The sequence below is a fragment of the Corvus kubaryi genome, unplaced genomic scaffold (assembly GCF_017639235.1).
Source record: "Corvus kubaryi isolate FWS band 111438036 unplaced genomic scaffold, C.kubaryi_AGA036_p1.0 130, whole genome shotgun sequence".
Lineage (NCBI taxonomy): Eukaryota > Metazoa > Chordata > Aves > Passeriformes > Corvidae > Corvus > Corvus kubaryi.
In genome coordinates this window covers 4,061,958-4,087,004 of record NW_024580665.1, presented here as the reverse complement: position 1 = coordinate 4,087,004, position 25,047 = coordinate 4,061,958, and the positions used below count along the sequence as shown (strand labels likewise).

The window sequence follows — 25,047 nt, the reverse complement described above, 5'->3', positions numbered from 1 at the left end:
CACTGGAATGACTTCAGTCAGCTTTCCACTTCCAAAACATATCTGCATGTGCAGCTTAAGATAATGTTGAAACATCTTGCTCAAGATCACAAAATAAATGGCAGAGCCAGAAGCAGGGACAATTCTCACTCCAGGGCATGCTGTGTTAACTCCTGAGCCAAAGCCCATCAAAATGAATAGAAAAGTTGCTGCTAGTTTTGGAATATGTTACTAAAAGGGGAAATAAGCTAGAACAGCCTTGAATGTGAGCAAAAATGAGTCAAATGACTGAGAAGTGTATCAGAAAAGGCTGTTCTTGAACAGCAATATCAGGAAATATAACTACAGATATTTAGACTGTATTACTCTGCAGTCATTATTTACATTTTTTCACTAAGATAATGCTAACATTTCATAGAGCTGCTCAGAGAAAAAAAGAAAAAGAGGTGTTGTGGATTTTTGTTTCTTTTGAACTGTTTAAATTCTAATACTTTTTCTCACAAGTTGCACTAGAGAGCTACTTAATATCTATCACCTTTAGAAAACTGTCCCAGTGCCCAGTCTGATTTCTCAAATCCTAGTTCAGCGGTTCTAAGCAATAGCTACGTGGTAGCCCAATCTCTGACTTTGGTGAAACTCTTTTATGAAGTCTGTTTTTCCCCATTCGTAATTTCCATGCAAAATAGGAATTATTTTACTAATCTCTCTTCGGTTTCCTACAATCTTCGTTATCTCCTCTGCATCATCTGTGCTGCAAAGAGGATGCCATTGAGCTTGAGATAAAGCACTTAACAATGTTATTCAGCAATGACCAGCAATGTGTTGATGCTGAGAATGTTCCAAATCAAAGTATGTTCAGCTGTTTGTAATATTTTTGCATTAAGAAAATCCTAAAATTATGATTTTATCATTATTCCCATGAAACAAAGATCTTACTTCCCAGTATTAGCCTCCATACAGAAATGGGAGTCTCTTTTTCCAGTGAATCCTCATAGGATAAACACCATACCTGGTTGGCCTGGAAGGCCTCTCTCTCCTTTACGTCCTGCTGGACCATCAAAACCAGGAAGTCCATCTCTCCCTGGGTCACCAGGGAGACCAATTGGACCTAGAACACACAATAGCATAACTGAAATAAAAGCTCTTGAAATCTCACTACAGAAATCTTTAAGTAGTCAGTGACTCAGCTGTTGCTTCTTTCTGATACATGAGACAAGAACAGCCCACTAAACCAGATGTACATGGTAGAATCCAGTGCTTTTCTATTATCTATTAAGCCTGCATTTATCTATTAACCTGAATTTCTCTCTTGCCTCTTGCTGAGCTCAGTAACTCATCTTTGCAGCCAGTGCCATGTCACTGGCACTGCCACCTGCACTCAGATACACTTCTGGTCATTTCTTCTGCAGCCACCTTGGAGCATACCTGGCAATCCCTGTGGCCCTGGCAATCCAGGTGGCCCTTTGGACCCAGGCTGTCCTGGAGGACCCGGGGGACCAGGATCACCTTTGACAACAATGCTTCGTCCAATGGTACCTGGTAAACCTGGTGGACCTGAGAGAAAGAGGATTAGTATTAGATAAACCAAGGTGGGACACAGCATTAGAAACAGTTTCTTTATTTCAAAATTAGAAGCCAAGAGCTCCATCACTGCAAAAAAATAAATGTATATACAGGACAAAAAAGTGCTCTTGGTGACCCTCTCTAAGGACCCCTCTCACAGGAATTAATCTATGTAGACTGGCTACATAGTATAGAATATATTAAAATTACTTGTAGGGGCTAAAAAGTACAGCTTGGAATTGTGTTGAAGAGCTTGCTCGCTTTACTTTGACTTCTGGCTGAGACCAACTCAGTCCTACATCCCTGTAACAAATTCCACTGATGGGGAGCAAAAGTGACAGTGTCACTACCCAGGACTCCTACCTGGTGGGCCGGGCAGTCCCTGGCTGCCCGTGAGGCCAGCGGGTCCTGCAGGTCCAGTGGGACCCTTCATACCTGAAACATCAAATTCACACAGTCACTCAGTGAAAGAACATGCTGTTTTACAAAATCTGCTGCAGGAATGGCCTAAACAGGCTGTTACTGTGTCTGGAGGTTTTCACTTGAAATGCTGGTTAAATGCCTGGGAATACCCCGTGAAATACCTGGGAATCCTGGAACGCCTGGAACCCCGGGGTCGCCCTTCATTCCATTCAGACCTGGACGACCAGGATCCCCCTGGAGAGAAGAACCTCATGTTATTTCCCCATCTCAGCAATTCCAGAGAACCAGAATGGAACAGGTGGCTGGGGACAATCAAGCACACTGGGGGCTGTGGAGGACTGAGGCCACAGGGGGCTGTCAGTGAGAATGGGAACACGAGGCTGAACTGACAGCTCCAGCTCCCATGGGAATATAGCAGGGACACCCTGCCCAGATACTGGGGGATAACTAAGGAAGAGGCAGGGTGTTAGCTACCACATTTTGGCTTTTATTTTATTATGTTAAACTGCAGGTTCCACCCAAATATATTCCATTTTTATTGGATTTAAAAATTAACTAGAGGAAAACTCCATTTCTTTTCCTACCTGGCGTCCGGGTGGTCCTCGGTCTCCCTTTGGACCTGTCAGGCCAGGTGGGCCAGGTGGACCTGGGTTCCCTTTTTCCCCTTTAAGTCCTCCACTGCCTGGTGGCCCTCGTGGACCTTCTGGGCCTGGTGGACCTTAACATTGCAGAACAAATATGCACATATCAGTATGTATCAATCATTCTCCACCAAGTTTGTGCCTTCAGTGTTTTAAAAAAAAAAAAACAAAACCAAAAGGAACTAAAAAGAAAGATATTTTGGTTTCATTTCCCAGCTCTATTTCAATGCTAAATTCAGAGTAAATGAAAAAGAAAACAAATAGAGGAATTATTTGCACTACCCAAATCAGGAACCAAGGCTCCTTATCTAGCTGATGAAGCAGGTCTTTCCAGAAGGCAGTGCAGCTCACCTGCATCGGCAGCTTACTGGTGACCAGACCCAGTGTCTTTACTGGGAGCCAAGAAACCCAAAATTAGATGGTACAAATATCCCCTCTGCTGACCTGCATTACATTCCCCACATCTTAAGTGCTTCTTAACAGCCTGAATTCCTTTTGTAAGCTAGCCTCAAGACTGTAAAACACTGCTGCTTTTTTGTCACAATTTGACATACCTATTAAGGAGCACACATGTACTGTCTCCTGACTGCTGGGCAGCAGGAAGCTCATCATTCTGCCTTGCCTACATTAACAACCTGATTTGCAGAACCTTCCTTATGTTGAATAACTCTCCCTCCAACTGACTTTTTTATCTTTAGTAGAATTACACTGTGCAAATCTAATAGAAAAACTGGACTGGTCTTTAAATATTTTGCCTTTGCTATAGCCACCTTAATCCAAAGCAAAGCAGTAGCTATAAAAGAAACTTTGATATCTGGAGAACTGAAAGATGAGACCTCCACCTTTGTCCCACCATCTAAATGGAAGGTAACCAGTATTAATTTGTGACAAAATAAACCATAAGCAAGTGCAGCAACAGCTTATAACATTTTACAAGTTAGATCTTGTAATTGGATTAACAAAAGGATTTCTTTTCAGGACAGTGCTATGACAGTCTCTCCTGTAGTACAAATCTAACATTTATCAGTGTGCTGAATTTTCATTCTCCTGCAACCTTGAATAACTTAACATCTCCTTTGACATCCTCAATGGATAAATTTGAGGATTTGTATTTCTGCATGCAAATTTGAGTATAGGATTCCTTCCCTTTTAAAATCAACAGCAATTTTGTACCAGATTTCACACATACCCTGTAGCAGTTTCAGCTACAGAAAACATCCCATCATGCAAGGATTTTTTGTATTCATTTTGCTCTTTTATACATGCATAATAATACCAGGTTACCATCTGGGGCATGCTAATCAAACACATACGGTCCGCAGGGTAACCACAGCCCTTAAAAAGACAATCACAGAATTACAGGAAAACATCTGTTTCTCTTACATCAAGTGCATTGCAGTAAAACAAATTGCCCGAGTTAAGAATCTAACCTGGAGGACCTGGAAGGATCAGAGTTCACCAAAGCCCAATGATCGATGTTAGAAGGGTCAGACATCACACAGTACAAAACAAGATTACTAGTTAGAAATAGTACAGATGACAGCAAATACACTGCACAACAACCCATTTCACCAGCATATTTTGTATTTACAGTATAATCCACACGCATGCATAAAACCACGCATGAATACACAAACACAGGTATTTTCAGATACAAGTTATTCTGGTGACTAGGCTCTACTGAAACTAATTTGACACTTCATTTAATAGCAAACTTAAAGCTTCACTAGAGAATGTGTTATTGCTTTAACATTACAGCTAAGGCCTATAACTGGTTAGTCCTGCTCACAACAGGGTTTGGACTATGTAACCATTTCACTGACAACATTTAGCCTCACAGGGCCTGGAGCTTGACAAATAGGTAAATTGTGAATTACAACTTACTCTTGTGGAAAATTCTTCTTTGGATAGGGGGGAAATGTGACTAGCGGAAGGACTTATCACCACTAATCACGTATGAGCCTCAACTATCTGTGAATACAATTCCAGGACTGAAAAGTAGGCTTACACCCTCTTTAAAACTAAGCAGAATTGACATGGATCAACAGGGCTGCAAATGCTGTAAGCAAAAATACAGCAGAACTTGCAAATTTAGAATTTGTTGCCTTTACTGTTGGCATTATTTTGTCTTGAGAAAAAATATTCCAAGATGCTAATTTACCTGCTTAAGGTTATATGGAGAACGGCATGTGATAACATCTTAGAAAAATGATTTAAATGTCCTCTTTCAAAAGATAAGCTGGTTGTCCCTACCATGCTCCTAAGTTAATATATTATTTTAGCTCCTGTGCCACTTGCATATTTCATGTCAGTGAAATGATTTAAATATATCACCATGCAATTTGCAGCTAAAAACGACAATAAATACACATCACATTTACCTCATAGCACTATTTCTTACATATTTGGTAAATTATTTTAAATACTAACTGTAATACACTTGTTAAAAATAATGACGTGGACATATCATTGTTACTGTTAAGTACTTATAAACTATATTTCACTGATAGATAAGTTTTGCTATGATTTATAAATCAGTCCTACGTGTGTTCATCACTGAATTCTGGCTGATCACAGTCAGGGTGGAACAAAATGCGATGCAATCACTCAGTTCCTCTCAGCACCCCATGATGGCAGCTCTCTTTGGAAGTGTGGTTACTGCTTGGGTGACCACAGTTAAATTAAAAGGTAAAGCCACATTCCCTTTTTTTACATGGCTGCATAAAAATAGGATTCAAACATCAGGGGCTACCACATTTGCTACCTCATGGTGCTTAGGACAGCAGGCTGAAAACAAAAATGTATTCCTTTATTGAATTTTCATGACAGTTCTTTGCTTCCTGAAAGTCATCATAGCAAAACCTAAAGACATCATTATTATTAAATAGATATACCAAGTCATTTTCAGTCTAGACACAGATGTTAAAATCTTCCCAAGTGCCAGTTTGTGCTCCATGCTGATACACAAAACTTACAATAAACTTCTGGAAACGACTGTGTTCTCACCAATTCTGTCCCACTGCCCTAGTGCCAGGGAGGGCAGGGCTGTGAGCTTTATTTTCATTAAATACTTGTGAAAGGAAGAACTTTCCTCATTTCCTCTAAATGGGCTGGTGAAGCAAAACAATGGAAATAAGGATTTCTCTGCACTGAAAACTTACAAGGCTCTAAGTTGGGAATCTAAAGCATCACTGTTAGTCTATATAAATTTTCCTACAGATACTGTTGGTATAAAAGAAGCATCTAATTTATTTCAGTCACTTGAGAGTAGCAGGTGCTACAAAAATGAGTACTGTCACTTGCCCAAGCTGCAACACACAATTATACAGCAAGGCATGGGAGGACAGTGCAATGTGCTTTTTTAAAAAAAGCTGAAAACCAGAATATATTGTTTCCAGCTGCGCTGAGGGGAAAAAAAAAAAAGAAAAGCTAAAACAAGTTTCACAGCTGGGGACACTTTATAAAAGCCTTGCAAATCTAGACCCACAAGGTCTTCCACCATGGGCAGAGCCAGTGTCCTTCCAGTGTCAGTCCCAAAAGAACATGGAGGAGGTGGCTGAAAGCCAACTCTGAGCATTTCTTTCCCACCGCAAATTAAAAGGTGTGTCTGAAAAATGACTCTGCATATCTACATTTAGACACTACAGAAGTAATACATTCATTTTCATGCAAAGTTATTATTTTGGAGTTACGGGGCTAACCTGAGGGACCTGGGAGTAGGGGGTCAGAATTCACCAAGGTCATCATTAGAACAAGGGGAAAAACATCAAAATTGTTAGAAATATAAACAAACTAACATATTCAACTAAACCTTTCTTTTTAGATTTAGCTCAATATTCCTTTACATACAGTATGCAAAACACCAAACTATTATTATTCATAGCAATGAAAATAGACATGTGGAGTAACAGCAATGTTCTGTTGCCCTGGAAATTGGCTTAATTGTATAATGAATTAATAAATCCATCCCAACACCACCTATCAATGTTTATTTTAGGGGTAACTCAACTGGAATCAGAGAGCTACATCATGTTTAACTTCATCTCTTTTACTAATCTTAGAATTTTACCCAGAAGTCAACAACAAACAGTAGACAGCTTCTGGTTTTATTTTGGTCCCTAGAAGGGGTAATTCGACAGCCACACAGCTGCTTTTATGAGTAACTGCCTTATGTTGAAATGTTACAAAATCAGCATTCTAACAATAGACTCTGTTATCATCAGAAACAAAAGGCTGGAGTGCTGATTGTACCAGAACTGCAATAATAGTTTGGTTTATCCACATTAGTTCACACATAACTGAGCAAAACAAATGCTTCACTTTATACATTGCATGCAACAAAAATGGAAATAAGAGAAAGAAAGAGAAGGAGAGAGAGAACATGGCTGAGCAGAACCTCACTGGTTGTTTCCCCTGCTCATAAACCTGCACAAAATGATCACACCATTGCTCCACCTCCCCAGCTGATCAGAATCAGTAAACACTTGATTTACACAGGGAAGTGTGAACAGGATGAGCAGCTCCATAAAACCCAATGCTACAGCAGACCAGAGAATCTCAGCTGGTGCTTTCACTATACCTCAGAGGTTGCTTAGCCTGGTTTACTTTTAAAGATTTCTTTAGAGTTTGGAGATATCCTCTGTATAAGAATGTTTTAAAAATGAAAGCCTATACTGTTATGGACCAACCACTGTCCTGGGCCAAAATTTTAACTGCTGCACTACTCTATATACAGAAAAATTACAGACAGTCAAAAGCAAACTGGGGCTACAAACGTGCTGCAGTGATGCTCCACTGGCTGAGTAGAGCGCCTGGGGCACAGCACGGAGTCAGTTCCTCCAGCAAAAAGGGAGAAGGCATGTACTCCTCATTCCACTAACCAAATAGGAAACCAGGAAGACCTTGTGACTGGCTGGGGATTATTAACCCATAGGGTTGTTGTTCCATGCCAGTCACACACAAAGCAGGTTTAGGATACAGCACAATTCAAGTATTTTTACTAGGACTAAAAGAAAACCTCATTACACTGGCAAACAGCACCCCAGTTTTAAGGTGTCAAAAATTAAAAACAAATGTTTACAATGACTCATGTTTTAAATGCACAGTTAGGGTAGATGAGTTCATAGCCTACTCTGCAACACAAAAAACTCATATTGCCATTGATAATAACAACATATGATTCATTTTCAGCTCTAGAGAAAATATTTTGATAAAATTCCATTCAAAAAATCCATTTTCCATTGTGACTGTCTCCTTTTGTGTCAGAAGCAAGCATAAGGAAAGAGCAAATCTTAAAATCTTTCCACGTGTATACTGCAAAGCTAAACTCTCCCTTGATACCCAAAATTCAACAACATCTGTGTTGCAGCTATTTTACAATTGTACTAATTCAAAACTAACTTTCCTCAGAAAAGTCTTTAAATAAAAGAATAATTTGAGGGCAATAAAAAATATTACTTCACCATTACTATGCAAAGGAAAAAATCTGTGTCATCAACCAATGGCTTGGTTTGAAAGCAGTCTTCTTTAAGGGAGAATGTCAAGCCTGTTAAGTGAGATGAATCTTAGAGGCAGCAAAGTACTTCTGGATTCAAGATCCAGCAATAAGCTTGACCTGGAGCTGTGACAGGTTCATTAAAGTTATAGTTTTTCAAGAGCAGTATCTAAATGCAAATAAACATTCTATAACACAAAATAGAAATCAATTTCTAACACAGGCCAGGTAGTTGCTCAGCAATGTTAACTCAGTGTAGTGTTTTCTCATTCCCAGAATTAGTTGGTGCAGGAACAAAATGCAAACATGGAATGGAAAGATGAATACGGCATGATGGAGTCCATGGGAGCCACGTGACACAATGGAGCAATGACTTGTGTTACATGGCCCGGAGATGAGGAGCAGTATCCAATCTGATCATGCTGGGATGCTAGCGGGAATTTGATTTTCATGACTCTTAGAATGATGGGGTTTGTTACTTTTGGTTTTTTGTGCACGATGACGTTTGCTGATCGTGTGCCAGCACTGCAAAGGTCTCAAAGTTCAGAGGTCGGATGGTGCTTGCGAGTGATTACTGGGGCAGCATGCGGAGAACCTCCCGCGCAGGAACGCCTTCGATTTTTGCTGCCAGGCATCAGAAATTTAGAGAAACTGAGGCTAGTTTATTTATAGATACCAGGGCTTTTTGGCAACAAAATGCTCTGGTTGCCCACACACCTATGCCATGAGGCTTGACCTTATCCATCCAAATAAATTGAGAGAATTTAAAGGCTGATGACCTACCAGCAAAATATCAAAGTACTGGCAGATGTTCACAGGTATGGATCATGCTCTTACCTGGCCTTCCTGGAACACCTGGTGGGCCAGGGCTACCTTTAGGACCTTCCAGAGGTGGCCCTGGTATTCCTGGTGGGCCTGGGGGACCCTGCAGACCAGGGAATCCCTGGAAACCTGGTTCTCCCTTCAGACCTGGAAGTCCAGGGGGTCCCGGTGGGCCAGGTAACCCCAGTTCTCCTTTTTGCCCTGTGAAACCAAACAGCCATGTTTGTGAATACTGTTACAAATTGCCATAAATCCAAAAGCCAACTTGCAAAGCCATTTCTCTCTCTTGCAGAAGGCACAAGTCTGGCCACAACTCCAAAATTTTCAAATAAGCCTGAGGAATTTAGGAGCTTTAATGCTACCAGAGAGGAGCAATGTATCAAGAAGCTATACTTTCAAAGCAGCTTCATTTGTCATCTGTTGTATGAATGCTTTATTTACTGACACAAATCAGCAAAGTTCCATACAATGCAGTAGGCTATTGCTCTGTGTGCATTTATTCTGGCTGCATAATTGCTAGTTTACAAAATACAGTGGTCAGTAATAAAATGTCTTTATTGCTGTGGTTAATTGAAAAAAGCCTGCTGACAAAAAAAAATTTTACTTGTAGCTATAGTATTCATTTGCTGCAGAAAATACAACCCACCCTTCTTGTTTTTGGTGTGTAAATATATTTTACATTGAACCTTTTTAACAAAGGGCAACAGAAAAGCTTTACCTGACAATCCTGGGAGTCCTGGGGGTCCTGGACGCCCAAAACCTGGTAGACCTGAAAAAAGAGATTTAGACAAAAATGAATATTTAGCTTTCAGGTCTCCAGGAATGGGAATATGAGGCTTAGAAGAATGAAATATGTGATTCCTTGAGATTACTTGTATTCTCATTCACTCACCAGTCTTCCCTAAAGTTGGAGGTTTTGCTATTGAATGCATCTGCAGCTTTCCTAAGTGTTTCCATCCCCTCGCAATCCACGTTCTTTCAGATTTTGGGAGTTACTATGTTTGCATTTTTGTTCAAAGATCTATCTTTAGAGCAGGGATTACACTGTTTATCCACTGTGTAACTGGGCTGAAGCAATGCAGCTACCATGGAACACAGGAACAGGGGCTGGTGTTAAAGCCAGGTAATAAAATCCGGGAGAGCTGACTGAATTCTTGTCCTGTGCTTCCCTGGCAGCTTGACAGCAGTCTTTGTGAGCCACCCAGCAGCCAGGAACCACAGGAGCAGCTTTGAAGGTGTAAGGGCAGTTACAGGAAAGAAAGAATAGAGCAAGCAGGACATGCCAGTGTAGAGTGAAGAGGAGAAAACAAACAGGAAGGACACCTAACCTGGTTCACCCTTCTGACCCGCTGGTCCAGGGATACCATCTCGACCAGGTTGTCCCTTTTCCCCTGAAGGACCAGGAGGGCCAGGACGACCAATATCACCTAAAACAGGGACAGAACACATTAGCACACTTGCCTAACCTGCAGTAAAAAAACCCAGCATCCCCTTCCCCACCATCTCAATCTAAAGGCGTGGTAATGCAATAAAAGATTTACAGGGGTGTAATCTTAAACCTTTCTCTCTCTCCCCTGACAATTTAGAAAAGGCTTTTAGACCTGTGAATTTTCAAGCAGTCACTGTTTGCTAAAAAGATAATGCTTCCCTTTAGTAAAAATCAGGATTTTGCTCCTATAAAAACAGGTTAGACCATGGGAGTACTTAGCATAAATAAGGCTGGTAAGTACTGAAACAGTTAACTTCTTGTTTCAATAGCTAATGAATTGACAGCAAATACAAGTCCTCAAAAGAAAGTTTAAATTTCTTTCTTTACTGTTTAATTTCAGTGAATTAGGTGTGTGCAATGGTGTTTGAGCACCCATGTACATATAGATGCATTTCCATGATGCTAAAAAGATAAGAAGAAAGGAAGTGCCTTCAATGTGTTATGTTTTTCACAGAAGCAGCTGATCTCTGCTGCACTGTCCATGCTCACCTACTGGCCCAGGTGGTCCAGGCAGGCCAGGATTACCTGGAGGGCCCTCAATACCTTTTGGTCCTGGAATTCCTGGCGTTCCTGTAAAGCACAGGCATTTCAATCAAATAATGAACAAAATGGACTTTTCAGCAGATCTTTAAATGCTACAGTCTGAGATGCCCTGAGTAACAAATGAGCTAATTCTACCAAGATACTGTATTTATGCTCATTTTGCAGATTTACAGCTGATCAATGAGATGAATTATAAAGCAAAGAATGTACAGAAACGAAACATACTGGTACAACTGCCCTTACTGCTACTCTCGAGCCTCCTCTTAATTGTTGAGTGCCCATGGCCAAGCACACAGCAACTTTGGCAGTCTGCTAGAAAATTACTATTTTAGAGACAGGTGTTTCTGCTTGATGACAAATTGAAAGCATTATGAACTGGGATTGAATAGTCCTTCCCCAATCCTCTTTTTACTTCCTGAAAAAGGAACTTAATAAAAATGGTCTTAGTTAGAGTTTATACTGGATTCTCACCCCTACAGCATGAGCTGAGTGGGAGGTAGGAAAAACTCCTGATCTGTTGCAGTGTCTGCTCTGAACAGCACCTGAGCCTGATCAGGTATTGAGGCAGGGTCTCAATGCATGTTGTGGCTGTTCAGTCTTTTAGGCATGACATGAAACAGAGGGTAAAAACTGTCAGGTTCACGGTCAGGTTTTGTTTTCTTCTAAGCTTCCTGCTGTCATGACCACAGTTGTAAATTCCCTAATTTTCTACATCAAAGCAGCCCAAGCACACTTGTAAAACAGCCTTCAGTGCTGTAAACACAGCAGAGGTAGAAACTTTGTTTCTTTAAATTTTGCATCAAAAAACTGACATATACCTGTGAACAACTTCTATTAATATTTTTTAGAGAACAGTGCAAAATCTATTTTAATTATATTTCAGAGATTTCTCTTAAGAACACATTTTTAGACAATGAATGCTACGAAAAAAAGTGCTAAGTTTTCCAGGGTGGCACTTTTTTATTGATTCATGAAGAAAAAATATGGACACCTTGTTTTGTTTTTTTTTTTTTACCCTAGTATTTGTGGGTCAGAGGAGGTAAGAGTGCGTGCTGTGGGACTGGAGAGTATTAACAAACATAGCTGCTACATCCGCTCAGAGCAGGTGAAGGATTTCAGAAGGCACTCATAAGAAATGCATTCCAACACTTTTCCTGTGACAATTCCAACAGCACAAAGCTTAGAAGCAGCAGATTGCCCAAAACTCTGAAAAGCTGGAGTCTCCCCCAATTACCCACTGTGTTTAGCTGTTCATACCAATATTAGCAAGAGGGGAAGTGAAAAAAAAACGTTGAGAATTACCTGGGAATCCAGGAAGGCCTGGCTCTCCTTTTGCACCTGGACTGCCCGGAAATCCAGGCAAACCAGGATTTCCAGCTATACCTTTAGAGCCTGGACCACCTGGGTATCCAGGCAAGCCAAGATCTCCCTAGAAAACATTAAGCAGAAATAAGAACCCAGACTTCTTAAGATGGGGAAGCCCCTACTGTATGTTCCCCATCTTGCCATCACATCAAGGTCACAATTATATTGTGTACACCTCTCCTCATATCCAGTAATGTGAATCATCTCAACACAAAATTAAGCAGAAATAGCAATAGTAAAGACTTCAACAGTTTTCCCCTATAATTTTGTGCACAGTATTTTTTCCTCAGAACTGGCCTACATTAAAGAAAAAAAGTATCTTCCTTTCTTCCAGGAGGAACAGAGATTTTTACCCCATGATAATGCAGAATTAAAAAAAGAAACCTGTGGAGCTTCAACCATATAATGTTTTTGCTAAGTTAATTGTGCTCAACATCAATTGCAAGGCATCAGTGAAGACTGCCAGACATCCTGAAGATCTTTTTGTCACTTTTTTGTGGGTGGCAGAAAGGATGATATAGGGAAATATTAATTCAAATACTATATACAGACCTTAAAATTTTAAGCCGCAGTAACCATGCTATATTATTAATAATTTGTTCTTAAATGCACATCTTAATTTTTTAGGAATTAACTACATAATTAGACAGCAGGACAATGATAATTGTATAAATCCCTACCAACTACCAAAGTGTCACAGTGAAGATTAGGCCACAAAGTAAACCCAACTTGAAAAGTCTGGTAAACAATCTTCTCCTTTAACTTGATTAAGTTACATATAAACAAATTCACCTTTAAAATTAGAAATTTTTATCCCACCTGAAAAGTCGACTTTGCTTGTTACTAATATATTTATATACATATTTACAGTTATACGTACTATCTATTAAGTAATAGTTGGGGGGAAAAAATCAACACAAAATCTAGTTTTGTCATGGAATTTTCAATTGAAGAATTTTGTACCTTTGGTCCAGGGGGACCAGGAATACCAATGCTTGAAAGACCAGGGTCACCTTTCTCCCCTTTCAGTCCAGGAAATCCTGCAGGCCCAGGCTGCCCTGGATGTCCTGCTATTCCTTGGCTGCCTTTAATCCCAGGGGGACCTGTCCAAAAGATAAAATGAAATTTTAAAAAATACAAATAAAACTTCTGCAGTAATTTACAGAAATCATTTAAAGTACAGCAACCAAACTAAAAAGGCCTGAAAATTTCACTGGCTGGCCTTGAACACCTAATGTTTTTTTGTACTTCTAAAACCAAACTAAAACAATTATCTAAAAATATCAATTATGTATGTAGGGTTTTATGCAATCCTCATCTTTATTGCTATTTATTATTACATACTACACACAAACAGGGTCATCTTCGGAGTATGTAGAAGGAGAACACTGGCCCAAATGAAGTAAAATTCAAGCACAGACACTAACCTGGAAGGCCCATCTCTCCTACAGCTCCTTTTAATCCTGGAGGTCCTGTTGGTCCTGGCTGCCCAGGAAGCCCCATGTCTCCCTTGATGCCTAGGAAAGGTGTGATTGAGTTAATTAATGGCAATAACAAAAGGTTTCTGATATCCATGCATTCTCATATGAACATGCTTGTTGTCATCTGATTACAAAGGCAATGGATTTGGAGTTGCTTTAGGCCTCATACTGTTCCTACATGCTTTTTCACACATTTGCAGTAAAATATTCAACACCTGCAGTTTGTTCTAAGCCAAGATTTGATCAGGGCCACTGCTTATTTGTTTTGAAGATTAGTCTAATGAAATAGGTCAAATCCCAGTCCATGATTTAGTCACCATCTGAAAGGATTCAGGACTGGTGTGACTTGGTCTCTCATGAGTTCCTCTGCAGAATGAACACATTACTTCTTTCTTATGTGCAACACGTATTCAGCAGCCTCAATTACAGAATTTAATGCAACCTACAATGGCCAAACTAGTTTGAGTCCTGGACGGTTAACAATATTCCCCAAGCCCAACAAGATATTTAGAGTGAGGCCTACATTAGACACAAGGACTCAAGATCTCAAATAAATTGTTACAGCTGTAGGGAGTAGCAATGCAAAACAAAATTTGTTTTCTTGGTCCTTGCAATTCTTTAAAGCAAATATGTGACACCCAGACAGCCTTTGTAATACATCCATTTGGCCATTTGCAAAGTATAATGCTTAGCAATATACAAAATAAATATATAAAATGACAAGTCCTGTTGGCAGATCCTGCAGTCACGTCACTTGCTCGAGCAACAAGTACTTTTCCAGTCATCCTAAAAGACACCTTAATCTTTAATGGGATCCGTTTAAATCTGCTCTTGGGTCTGTTTGAAGGAAAAAGCTTCAAGCATATTGTTTGGATAATGACGTTAAATGTCCCAAAACTGTGCTGCAGTTTTAAGTGCAAATCCCTAAGGTTAGTTTAGATGTAAGTGGATTAACATCCCAACTCCATGTGATAAAAACACATGCAAATCTTTATTCATCAACGCTGTCCAGATGAGGCCTTGTTTACTGACCTGGCAATCCTGGCACACCTGGTGGGCCACTAAGTCCCGGTGGGCCTGGGTCACCTGGGAGACCTTGATAACCTTTCTGGCCTGATAAACCAGGAATACCTCAAGGGAAAAAGTCACATTTTATTATTATTACTACTACTGTATGTTTTCTTTTACCTTGAAGAGATCAGATGTAGCTATGGATGAATAAAAAACCAAATAGGGATTTTTCTTCAGTAAATATAATTCCTCCTAGTTTAGCAAAGAGAAGTATCACAGAACACAAAATATTTGTTCTGGAAATTTTAAAATTACTACAGAGCAGGACAATAGAAGTAAGTAGAGAAAAAAGTAACTTCATAACTAATGCCAATATACTTCATTCAAAGGGCTGTCTTCTGGATGAGCAGACTCCATGCTAACCTCTGCATTCACCCAGATTATTGATGTACAAGTTTAATTACATTGCTACACCAAAATCACTTTGGGACTAACACATTATAAAAATTAATACAGGTGTTTTAGCAGATTTTTACAAATTCTATGTGGCTGATATTCCATGGAATAACTTTGTGTTGCCCTGCTGACAGTTAAATCTGCCTTCCACAGAAAAAGGAAAAATAGTGTCTTAGGACCCTACCTGGGCTTCCAAGAAATTAGCACAATAAGTAAATTAGCACAATAATGGCTGGGACAACACTAGGTAAAAGCATTCTGGCTCTCTCTAGGGTACAATATTTTTTACTCTTCTCAAGACTAAATTAGAGTTCAAAGGAGACATCAGAACCCTTGGTGGGGGAGGAAAAGGAGGCCAGCAAAAGTGAGAGAGAACACAGACTTGAGAAAAACTTCCAGGCTGCTAACTTCCCAAGTAGAAACACACACACAGATAACATTTAGCTCAGAGGTGGTGCACAAGCAGATGACCTGTGCAATTTCATCCTACAAGGAAAAGACCCAAGGGCCTTTGAGACAGCAGGAATGCAGCCAGCACAGAAGCTATGACAACTCTCTCATCATGCTTAGGAATAACTCCTAGAAGACTGAATTGTAATCCTGCTGAAAGCACCTTAGTGCTATTACAAAACTGCCATGTGCCAAATAATAGTTAACAGTTAATGAGCAAGGACATTGCAAACTAACCATAAAGAGGAACTTAGTCACAAAATCCCTTTAAAAAAAGCCTAAATACAAGAACCTTAAACCACATCTATATTTCAAATTAACTTTTTTCTGTAAAAAAGAATGAACAGTAATGGATTCAGTCACAGCTCACTACTATGTGTAGAGGACAAACCACCTCCCCATATCCACATGCAAAGTTCTTTACCTGGAACACCTGGCTCGCCTTTTTCTCCTTTTGCTCCCAGCTGTTTGGGATCAACTGTTCCGGGTGGACCTGGCAGACCTGCTTCACCTTTGATGCCTTTCTGCCCCACTGGTCCAGGAGGCCCTGGTGGACCAGGTAACCCACTATTACCTACAGGAGGTACAGACAACAAAAGGAAAAAAATATAATCCTTAAGGTAGGCTAATGTATTTGTAATGCTTTTTCTTACATAGGGATTCCATGACTTATCCATGAAGTTGGAATTCACTCAATGATCAGGCAGTTTATGGAAAGTGCTCCACAACATCTTTAGCCCTGGAATAAAGCTGAGTGAGTGGAGTGCACAGGGGTGTTGTCAGCTCTGGGCAGCAGAGGAAACAGCTGTGCCTGTCTGAGCCTTCCAGAGCTCCCAGAGCCCCACTGCGCTGTGCCACCAGCACAGAGGGGTCACAACAGCTACAGCTACAGCAGCTTTGGATTCAGAGCCTCCTTGTTCTGGGGAGTTGAATCAGGTTTTTTGCTACCAAACTCTTTCAAAATTCACCTCCAGCAAGGGGGTTGGGAAAATGTAGAGAGAAGAGATTCTCTGTGATACCTATATAGCTAATTCTGGATGACTACATAACCCTAAGGTACTGATTTTCTTCTTTCTGCTGTTTTAAGCAGATTTCAAAACACACTTCAGAAGTATTGCCCTACTTCAATGCCATCAATCCAAAGGAAATGTTTCTAAAATAGCTAACAGTTCATGACATCATCTAAATAGAGTGATTGAATGCTATGGCTTAAAAATGCAAAGCAATTCTGAACATCAGCACTGTCAAAAGACGATAACTTGAGCAGGTCCCAGAAATGAAAACCTAGATGTTAGTATTACAAAACCTTTCAACACAGGACAGGGAAAACAGCATTCTGCATCCCTTTCAGGGGTGAATAAAGCAAACATTACCTTTCAAGCCAGGCAGGCCATTTCTTCCAGGAGTTCCCGGAGGCCCTGGAGGACCAGGAGCTCCCATGACACCCATCTCACCTTTGGCACCTAAAAGCATTGAGCTACATTGTCATTTTGAACAGAAACTCAAAACCTATCAGGTACCTTAAATTTGTTTCCCTGGATCTCCATGTTATTTAGTAACCAGCATATGCATATAAGCCTGTTTTAAGGGAATTAAAAGCACTCAGTTGTTGTATAGATTTAAATCAGATAAAATGACACTTGAAAATTGTGGCAATTTTTCCAGTTAGGTCCTGAGAAAATTTGCAGTGCTCTGTTACAGTAGAAGGCATGTTTATATCTCCAAGAGGTTTAGTTCCCCAGTTTGAAACACAAATCCTAGCTTGAACAAACTTGAATTTAGGGAAAGGCAAGAAGACAATTAAGTATACACTATTTCTAGAATCTTTTGTATTGCTCCCTCTATCCAAGAGACATTCTCAAAGTTCATTTTTAATATTGCTATTTCAAAGGGCAAAACAGACTAGCTTAACTGAATAGTCTAACACTTAGAATAAGGAAATTAATACTTGAAACTAAGTAGCATTTATCATTATTCTTTTTAAACAAATTTTATTCTAAATTATAGCAGTGACTAGAAAAAAAAATCGCAAAATAAATTAGAGAAGTATCATAACAATGATGATCAAAGCCATGTATGAAAGTTATGAAAAAGAATAATGTATAAAAAATTTAAATCAAGTTATAGGGAAGAGTGAAAAGGTAACAAGAATTTTAAAGCAGCATATTTTATGACAATGTTTTTTAAAAGTATGAGATGTAATGGTTATATATATCCAACTTTAAATAGGTAGGATAAACACCCAAGTGCTTTAAGCTGGCATGGGCAAGCATAACGAGCTACCACCCATAACTGCAGTTTGGTCTTTGTCCACAGGTAAAATAAATGAACTTACCTGGAAATCCAGGTATTCCATCCCTGCCAGGTGGCCCAGGTGAACCCTGAGGCCCTGGGAGTCCAGGGGGTCCTGGATATCCTGGAGCTCCTTGGTCACCTGGAGGACCAGGAACGTCGAAGCCTGGAGGACCTGGATCCCCTTTCTCCCCTGGAATGCCTTGCAACCCTAGACAATGTTTTAAGACACAACCTTTTAGCAAAAAGTCAGGCAAGGCTGAGATCTGTTTGTCTGGCTATAGTACTGTAGAAATAGTTTTAGTTGCAATCCATTCCTACCACGGATGAAAACCCTGCAATTCTTCTAAATCCTTTTTTTTTTTGAATGACTTCCAAGTGTCACAAGGCTATATTCTCTTGAAGAGAAACATGACTAAAATTTTACTAAGATGTAACAAATGCAATTCAAATGAATCTCAAAAGGAAAACAAATCTCTTCAACAACCCTTCAAGTCTGATTATTAAAAGAAAAAGCCAAATTTATTAGACTAGTTTGTATTTTATAATTAGGTATTCAGATTCACATATTTCCATTAATTATTCCATTTTCCTACATTCTAAGATAACATTAGCTGAATATTTTTGAAGGATAGCAAAATTCTGCACTGCATTGTATTTTCCCTGAATGAAAAACAATAATTGTCAAAAGATGCTTAAGATTGTTCCATGCTAATGACACTGAGCTCGAGAGGCGCTGCTGAAGCAAGCAGGCAGCTCGTTTCCCTCCAGTGCATGGTGTCAGTGAAGATGCTCACTCTGGAGAAGTAGCTGACCAAAAAGCAGTATTCATAAATCTCAACTTAAGAAAACGCTTTGGTAAAGAAACCACAGTACCTGGGGGACCTGAGGTTCAAAAGCCAACGAGTTAGAGCTCATCAGGAAGTTGAGACAGGTAGCAATAAGGAGTTGTAATAGTCGTTAAGTTAGGAAACAAAATAAAGCACATATAGGTTAGAACAAGGACAAAAATCTATCTAAAGTTACTGAAAACAGATCTAAATACAAAGAATTCAATGCTAATGCAGCTGAGAGAAACCAGACTGCAAGGAAACTTGGAGATTTTTTTCAAAGTGCAGCCACCACTGTATGCAGAAAAAACAAACATTGAGATATTTTCAAATATTGATGGTACATTTTAAAAATAAAATTATTTTTCCTTCTCTCCTTGTCTAGTATTTTCCACAAAAGTGGGGAACAAACTTTTTCTGATATGTTTCTTATAAAACTCATTTCTAGATACTGGCTTGGACCCCTTCTGAACACCAGAGTACACCCTACCAATCAGCTTCTCATTGATTGGCCCCACATTCTGTTAAATCCCTTCAAATAGCGATTTTCAAAAGACGTTCCTTCCTTATTACACAAAAAACCTTTCCATATTTCCCCCCATTCTTTTAGTGCTATTATGTAAATGTACATTGTTACACCCACAGATGGTATACTGCGTGTTGCATGCCCTGGCATAGTCTGAGATAATTGACACCACCATGCCAAAACCTCATAAATAACTCCAAGGCAGCAGTATTCCAACTCTGTAATGGTCACCCCACTCACAGCTGCATGTGATGTCATCACGTGTTCTTTGCACACTGAAAAGGCAGATTGAATTTTCTTGATGGAGTAAGCTGTAGACTTCCACTTATTTAATACTAAGCATGTTCCTCTCTGGCAGCAGCTTATCACTGCTTTAAACTGTGGTGTCATGTGCCTGAAATGGCTTTTTTTGCAGAGAAAAAAAAAACAGTACTAGATGATGGATAGGGGATACACATGTTCTGTGTTCAAGAGCTTTCTATCAGCAAGTAGAAAAAAAATGAGAACATAATATATAGGACAAACTCCATACCTAGAATGGTAAAGATATTTTTTCAAATAGAAATTAATTCTAATCTAATTTCTGGTCTTGAAAATGTAATCACATCATAATTAGAACGATATAGACAACACAGTAAATTCTAAAGTAATTTGTTACATATTCAAAAAAGGAAAAATGTTGAGCTTCTGCAAACTATTTGAATAAATGGTGGTGGAAGAGAAAGCAAATTTTGACAGGGACTTCCTTCCAAGAATTTTCCAAATTACCTGAAAAACAGAGTCCCAGAAACTGTATCCTAATGCTGCATAAGGAACAGAATCAAAACAGCCGAATAAAACACACAAGGGATGGGAGAAGGGAATGTAAGGCATTCTGCACAAAACAGAGACAGAGCAGTGCCAAGGGAAATAAGGATTTCTCAAGCAGCACCTTCCAGCATGCACCAGATTTCAGAGCCCCATGCTGTTAGTAGCCACACTGATTAATCAGTACAGAGATGAAGAGTGAAAATAGAGGCATTTCAAATCCATCCACTCCAGTAATCATTGTGCATTTGTCAACATTGGTATTTTGCAGAATAAATCGGTGGTCACGTGAAATCAAACTCTGGCCAGCACCAGAGGAGATGTTACAGGAAGACAAAAGAACATGCATTGGATGAAACATTCAAACCCACACTACTACAAACCTCCCTCACCCCAAAACCAGGCCTGTATTGCCCTTCTGTTTCAGTTTATCCTCCAGTGCAGCTCAGGACTCCACAGTCAGCACACCGAGCCAGGCACAGGACCCACTGCTACCCCAGGGAACCCCTGTGTGCCCTGTCCCAACCCCTTCTGTCCCTAGCTCCCAACACTGGGCACATTCCAGCCTTGCTGGTGCCCTGACCACATGTTCCTTGCCCCACTCAGGAAGAACAGATTTAAACATGACCCACACTATGCATGTGAGCACAACTCGAGCTCCATGGGTCTACTTACTCAAGTGCTTGCCTACCTTCAAGTTCAGCACTTTGCTGAATCTCAGCTCACAGTTCATAAAGATCTGAGTATGACCAACCAATCCATGACCCATGGTCTTAGAGCTGGCCATGATTTGTCAGCATGCATTGCAAACAATGCCAAGCCCAGTGCTGGCACACACATTCAAATAGTGTAGCTCACAAACATGCAACGCAAACATTCTACAGGCATGGCAGGAACTGGATGGGTTTGGAAGGGCTTTGGTACAAAGCATGCTCAAGACCACAGAAAGTGTTCTTACTGTGGTGACTGCCACATATTTGCAACATCAAGAGTTGGTGCACAGCAAGCCCATTCACTGAATGAAAGGGAAAAGGAATTTCCCTGAACAAACTTCATGAATAGAATGATGTGCATGCATGCACATGTACCCTTCTGTGCAGAGATGGAACAAGTTCATATCTTCATCAATCAGTCGTTTTAAACAAAGGCAACCAAACTCCCTTCAGAGACATATACCTAATTATCACAGTCTATCTGTCTAGTTGGACCTTCAGCATCTTGTGTACCTGCTTGTATATGCCAGAAATAACCTATGGGTACCATTCATGCAGGTTTTACCTGGGGGCCCAACAGGACCTGGAGGTCCTGGAGATCCAGGAGGTCCTTGACCACCAATGCCAGGGATGCCTGGTGGGCCTGGAAGTCCTGGTGGTCCACTTGGTCCAGGGTCACCTAAAAGAACACTCTAGTTAAATACTGAACTCAGTTCAGAGACACTTGCTTTCAGAGCAGAGTGCCTGCACATTGTACTTGAAATCTCATTCTTGCATGCAAACAAACATTGATCTGACAGAAGAAAAAACCCACACTCCAGAGGCTATTTCTGAAAGCCAGGGATTTGTCCTCACTCATTGTGGACTGCATGAAGTTTATGTTTCTAGGCTACACGCACATATGTAGCTACACCCACATCAAATTCAAAAGATGCTCTCCTGCAAAGCAGGCATGCATGGTCAAGAGCAAGGGTAAATGAATTGCTAACTCTGAGCATGTGGAAGCACAGTGCATCTAAATGACAATTATTCTATTGATAAAGTTTTACCCCCATATAAACATTATTTGCCTTTAGAACACAGACCTTCAGATACTGACCCACAGACTGGGATTTACTCCCTTGCCTGCCTTTTGAGAACACAATATTCCATTTACACAGGTGTGTCTGCTTTGGAAAAATTGATCCTGAAGTAATTGCTCTAAATTCAGCACTGCTTGTATTTAACTGCCATATGCCTCCCAGCACAGCTACATTTTTAAAAGTTCAGAAGGGAACAAAACAGGGGAGAGTTCTCAATACCTTTGGGCCCTGGAGTTCCATCAAAGCCTGCCCGGCCTGGGAGACCAGGGCTTCCTGGGAAGCCAGGATCACCTTTAGGTCCTTGAACTCCTTTTATGCCTGGGGGTCCTGGGGGCCCGGGTGGTCCTGGAACGCCAAATCCACGATCTCCCTATAACAAAAAAAAAAAAAATTAAAAGGGGATTTTACTAAGTTTAGCCTCGCCTAAAAATGTTAAAAGTAACAAATTAAAAATGCCCACCATCTTAAAGTTCAATTTCTATTTTACTACACTCACTCAAAATGTCAAGGAGAATATTTTACTTCCCCACCATAAAAAGCTAAGAACAAGAGGTGAAATCCTGCTCACCATCTCCCCAGTGACACAGAAAAACCTCTAAGAAAGGGAAGTTTTATAGTAAACACAAGCACAGACCTTCTGTCCTGGGAAACCAGGTGGTCCAGGAGGTCCATCCAGACCAGGGCGACCTGGAGTTCCTGGAGCTCCAGGTGGGCCTGGAGTCCCTGGGAAACCTACACACAACATAAAGATTAGGGCAGCAGAAAAGACACCAGAAAGCATTAGAACAACTCCTCCAGACATGCCTAAGGCCCATGAAAAGTAGTTCTGTGCTAGCTTAAGCATACTTGAGGGGTACCCATTCAGCTGAGAGAACTTCTGAGCAGTCAATCTTTGCCACAAAGGGTCTCTGGGACTCTGAGAGGGAGCACTCCCCATGCCATGAGCTTTTACAAAAATCACAAGCAGTTCACATCAGAAACATTAACATCTTGAGGCTTGGAGATCTTTTATTGATTCAAGCTCATTTCCCGAAGTTTTACCCACTTTTGTGTCGCTGGTTTACTGAAGAATGTAAACTACTGAGAAGGAGCAGGACAGTGAATAGAGTAATAAGAGCTCCTCAGTTTTTTCTTCTGATATTTCTGAAACTGTTTTAAAGATGTATAGATTTAAGACAAACATTTTTTAAAGGATTCTAGAGACAGAAATCAACTCACTAGTAAAAAGTGAAGAGACACCACCCCTTATGTCTCCTCTTCCAGCCAGTACAACACAGTAACATGGCAGTAAACATACCCTTTGGGCCTGGTGGACCTGGAAGTCCAATGCCAGGAATACCTGGCTCTCCCTTTGCACCTGGGATGCCGGGTAAACCACGCTGACCTGGCTGACCAGGATCTCCTATAAAAAAGAGAACATCAAATAGTTACCAGAATCAGAATAAAAAGCTCTTGGAATTCCCTGGGTATCTAGCTGCTGCTTTACCTGGAAGACCTGGATCACCATTTCTTCCTGGAGGACCAGGGGGACCAGGAACTCCTGGTTCTGTAATAGTCTGGCCAGGGTCACCTTTTGGACCTAAAACCAAAAAGTAGAAATATGAATCACTCAGTAGGAGTTGCTTTTCTGTTTTTCTTTCAGCAGAAAAAGTTGCCAGTCCCATCCCCAGCTTACAAAGAACTCAGACACCAGCAACACTTTATTCAATAGGTTCTCCAGTCCCAAGCCCCACACAGCACTGAGAGGCTCAGAAGCCCTGTTCAATGTTCAGACAGTTTTTCTGAACTGTTATTTTTTAATAGCTTCATCCTAGGTACCCTCATGTGAATAGGATTTTCCATAGCTGACACCAGCACAACTTGATTAGGATCTGTGTAGTTGACAAGAAAGTAACAAAAGCTAACTTGTTCAAAGCAACCCCTTTTTTCCCAAACCTGTTGTAGCTGCAGTATGGGCAAGCACACAATGGTAGTTACAGTGCATTTCCACTGGAGTCAGTGAGGAAAGAAAAGCTTCCCTGGAGGTCAGAGCAGAAGGTGAGGCACATGCCTAAAGTGACATGGTACAAATGCTGCTCTCCCTGTCGTTCTGCGAGGATGCTCAGTAAGGGAGCTCACAAATACCAGATTCCTCTAGGAAAAGCTTAAAAGCAGCATTGTGTTCTGAGAACTACCTGGGAGCAAAAGGGGCAAAGCTTGATTTTGCAGCATTTGCTCAATAGCACACAAAGACCAACTCACCTGGAACACCAGGAGGCCCTGGACGGCCGGATACACCTTGGATGCCCTTTTCACCAGGTGAGCCTTGTGGACCAAAACCAGGAGGTCCAGGAAGCCCTTTTTCTCCAGGAAGACCTGGTATTCCTGGATCACCTGGAATACCCATTTCTCCTTTGAATGCAACACTGCCCTGAAAATAGAAAGAGCAGGATGGGAAAGATCATGTATTTACTATCAAAAAAATAAACTGTTTCATTGCTTCTGCTTTGAAAGTCTGGCAGTTTCCATCCTGCCAGCTCTCATTAGCTGCCTACATCTTGCTAACATGGTAGAGAGCAGACCCAAACCTGGCTACTTTAGTTCCTCCCAGTACATAGGTGAAATGTAGACAATAGCAGAAAGGACCCTCTGACACTGCCCAAGAGAAGCCTCAGCTTATTTCTAGAACACTGACAGACTCAGGAGGTACCTCAGTGTATCATCACTAGATTGGCATCTACTGAAGAGAAATCCTGCCTTATCACATACAGAGAAAGTGTATTTGCCAGTTCTCTTATCTGCACTATGTCAAATGCATGCAGGACTTCCCAAAACATCCATCCAGTCAAAGACAGCCTAAAATGGAACTCACAGGTTCCCCCTTAGGGCCAGGCAAACCTGGCAGTCCATCTCGTCCAGGAGTGCCATCTATGCCAGGGAGACCTGGAGGTCCTGGGAAGCCAGGGTCTCCTTTGTCACCTTTCATTCTTGGAGAAGTCAGGACATCCCCTGGGTCTCCTTTAGGACCAGGTCTGCCAGGAGCACCTGGGGTGCCTGGGAAGCCCTGAGGGGTAAAAAAAAAAAAAAAAAAAAAAAAAAAA

General features: G+C 40.7%; 1 protein-coding gene across 6 annotated transcripts in view; it reads right to left on the bottom strand.

Moving 5' to 3' along the window:
* COL4A5 (collagen type IV alpha 5 chain) overlaps positions 1 to 25,047 on the bottom strand; it is an 80,886-nt gene that overhangs the window by 6,441 nt on the left and 49,398 nt on the right. For 2 of the 6 annotated variants that reach the window (XM_042028851.1, XM_042028893.1), the window contains exons 24-49: positions 24,819 to 25,010; positions 24,209 to 24,377; positions 23,454 to 23,546; positions 23,265 to 23,369; positions 22,602 to 22,699; positions 22,187 to 22,337; positions 21,451 to 21,564; positions 18,886 to 18,894; positions 18,053 to 18,220; positions 17,091 to 17,180; positions 16,142 to 16,291; positions 14,833 to 14,931; positions 13,747 to 13,836; positions 13,283 to 13,422; positions 12,257 to 12,383; positions 10,901 to 10,981; positions 10,251 to 10,349; positions 9,641 to 9,691; positions 8,938 to 9,123; positions 6,308 to 6,316; positions 4,037 to 4,045; positions 2,550 to 2,683; positions 2,127 to 2,199; positions 1,906 to 1,977; positions 1,405 to 1,533; positions 989 to 1,087 (exon numbers count right to left, since the gene is read on the bottom strand). In XM_042028851.1, the coding sequence (XP_041884785.1) occupies positions 989 to 1,087; positions 1,405 to 1,533; positions 1,906 to 1,977; positions 2,127 to 2,199; positions 2,550 to 2,683; positions 4,037 to 4,045; positions 6,308 to 6,316; positions 8,938 to 9,123; positions 9,641 to 9,691; positions 10,251 to 10,349; positions 10,901 to 10,981; positions 12,257 to 12,383; positions 13,283 to 13,422; positions 13,747 to 13,836; positions 14,833 to 14,931; positions 16,142 to 16,291; positions 17,091 to 17,180; positions 18,053 to 18,220; positions 18,886 to 18,894; positions 21,451 to 21,564; positions 22,187 to 22,337; positions 22,602 to 22,699; positions 23,265 to 23,369; positions 23,454 to 23,546; positions 24,209 to 24,377; positions 24,819 to 25,010 (2,737 nt within the window). The remainder of the gene's footprint in view (positions 1 to 988; positions 1,088 to 1,404; positions 1,534 to 1,905; positions 1,978 to 2,126; positions 2,200 to 2,549; positions 2,684 to 4,036; positions 4,046 to 6,307; positions 6,317 to 8,937; positions 9,124 to 9,640; positions 9,692 to 10,250; positions 10,350 to 10,900; positions 10,982 to 12,256; positions 12,384 to 13,282; positions 13,423 to 13,746; positions 13,837 to 14,832; positions 14,932 to 16,141; positions 16,292 to 17,090; positions 17,181 to 18,052; positions 18,221 to 18,885; positions 18,895 to 21,450; positions 21,565 to 22,186; positions 22,338 to 22,601; positions 22,700 to 23,264; positions 23,370 to 23,453; positions 23,547 to 24,208; positions 24,378 to 24,818; positions 25,011 to 25,047) is intronic. The other 4 variants (XM_042028869.1, XM_042028861.1, XM_042028878.1 and 1 more) reach the window with 4 other exon arrangements.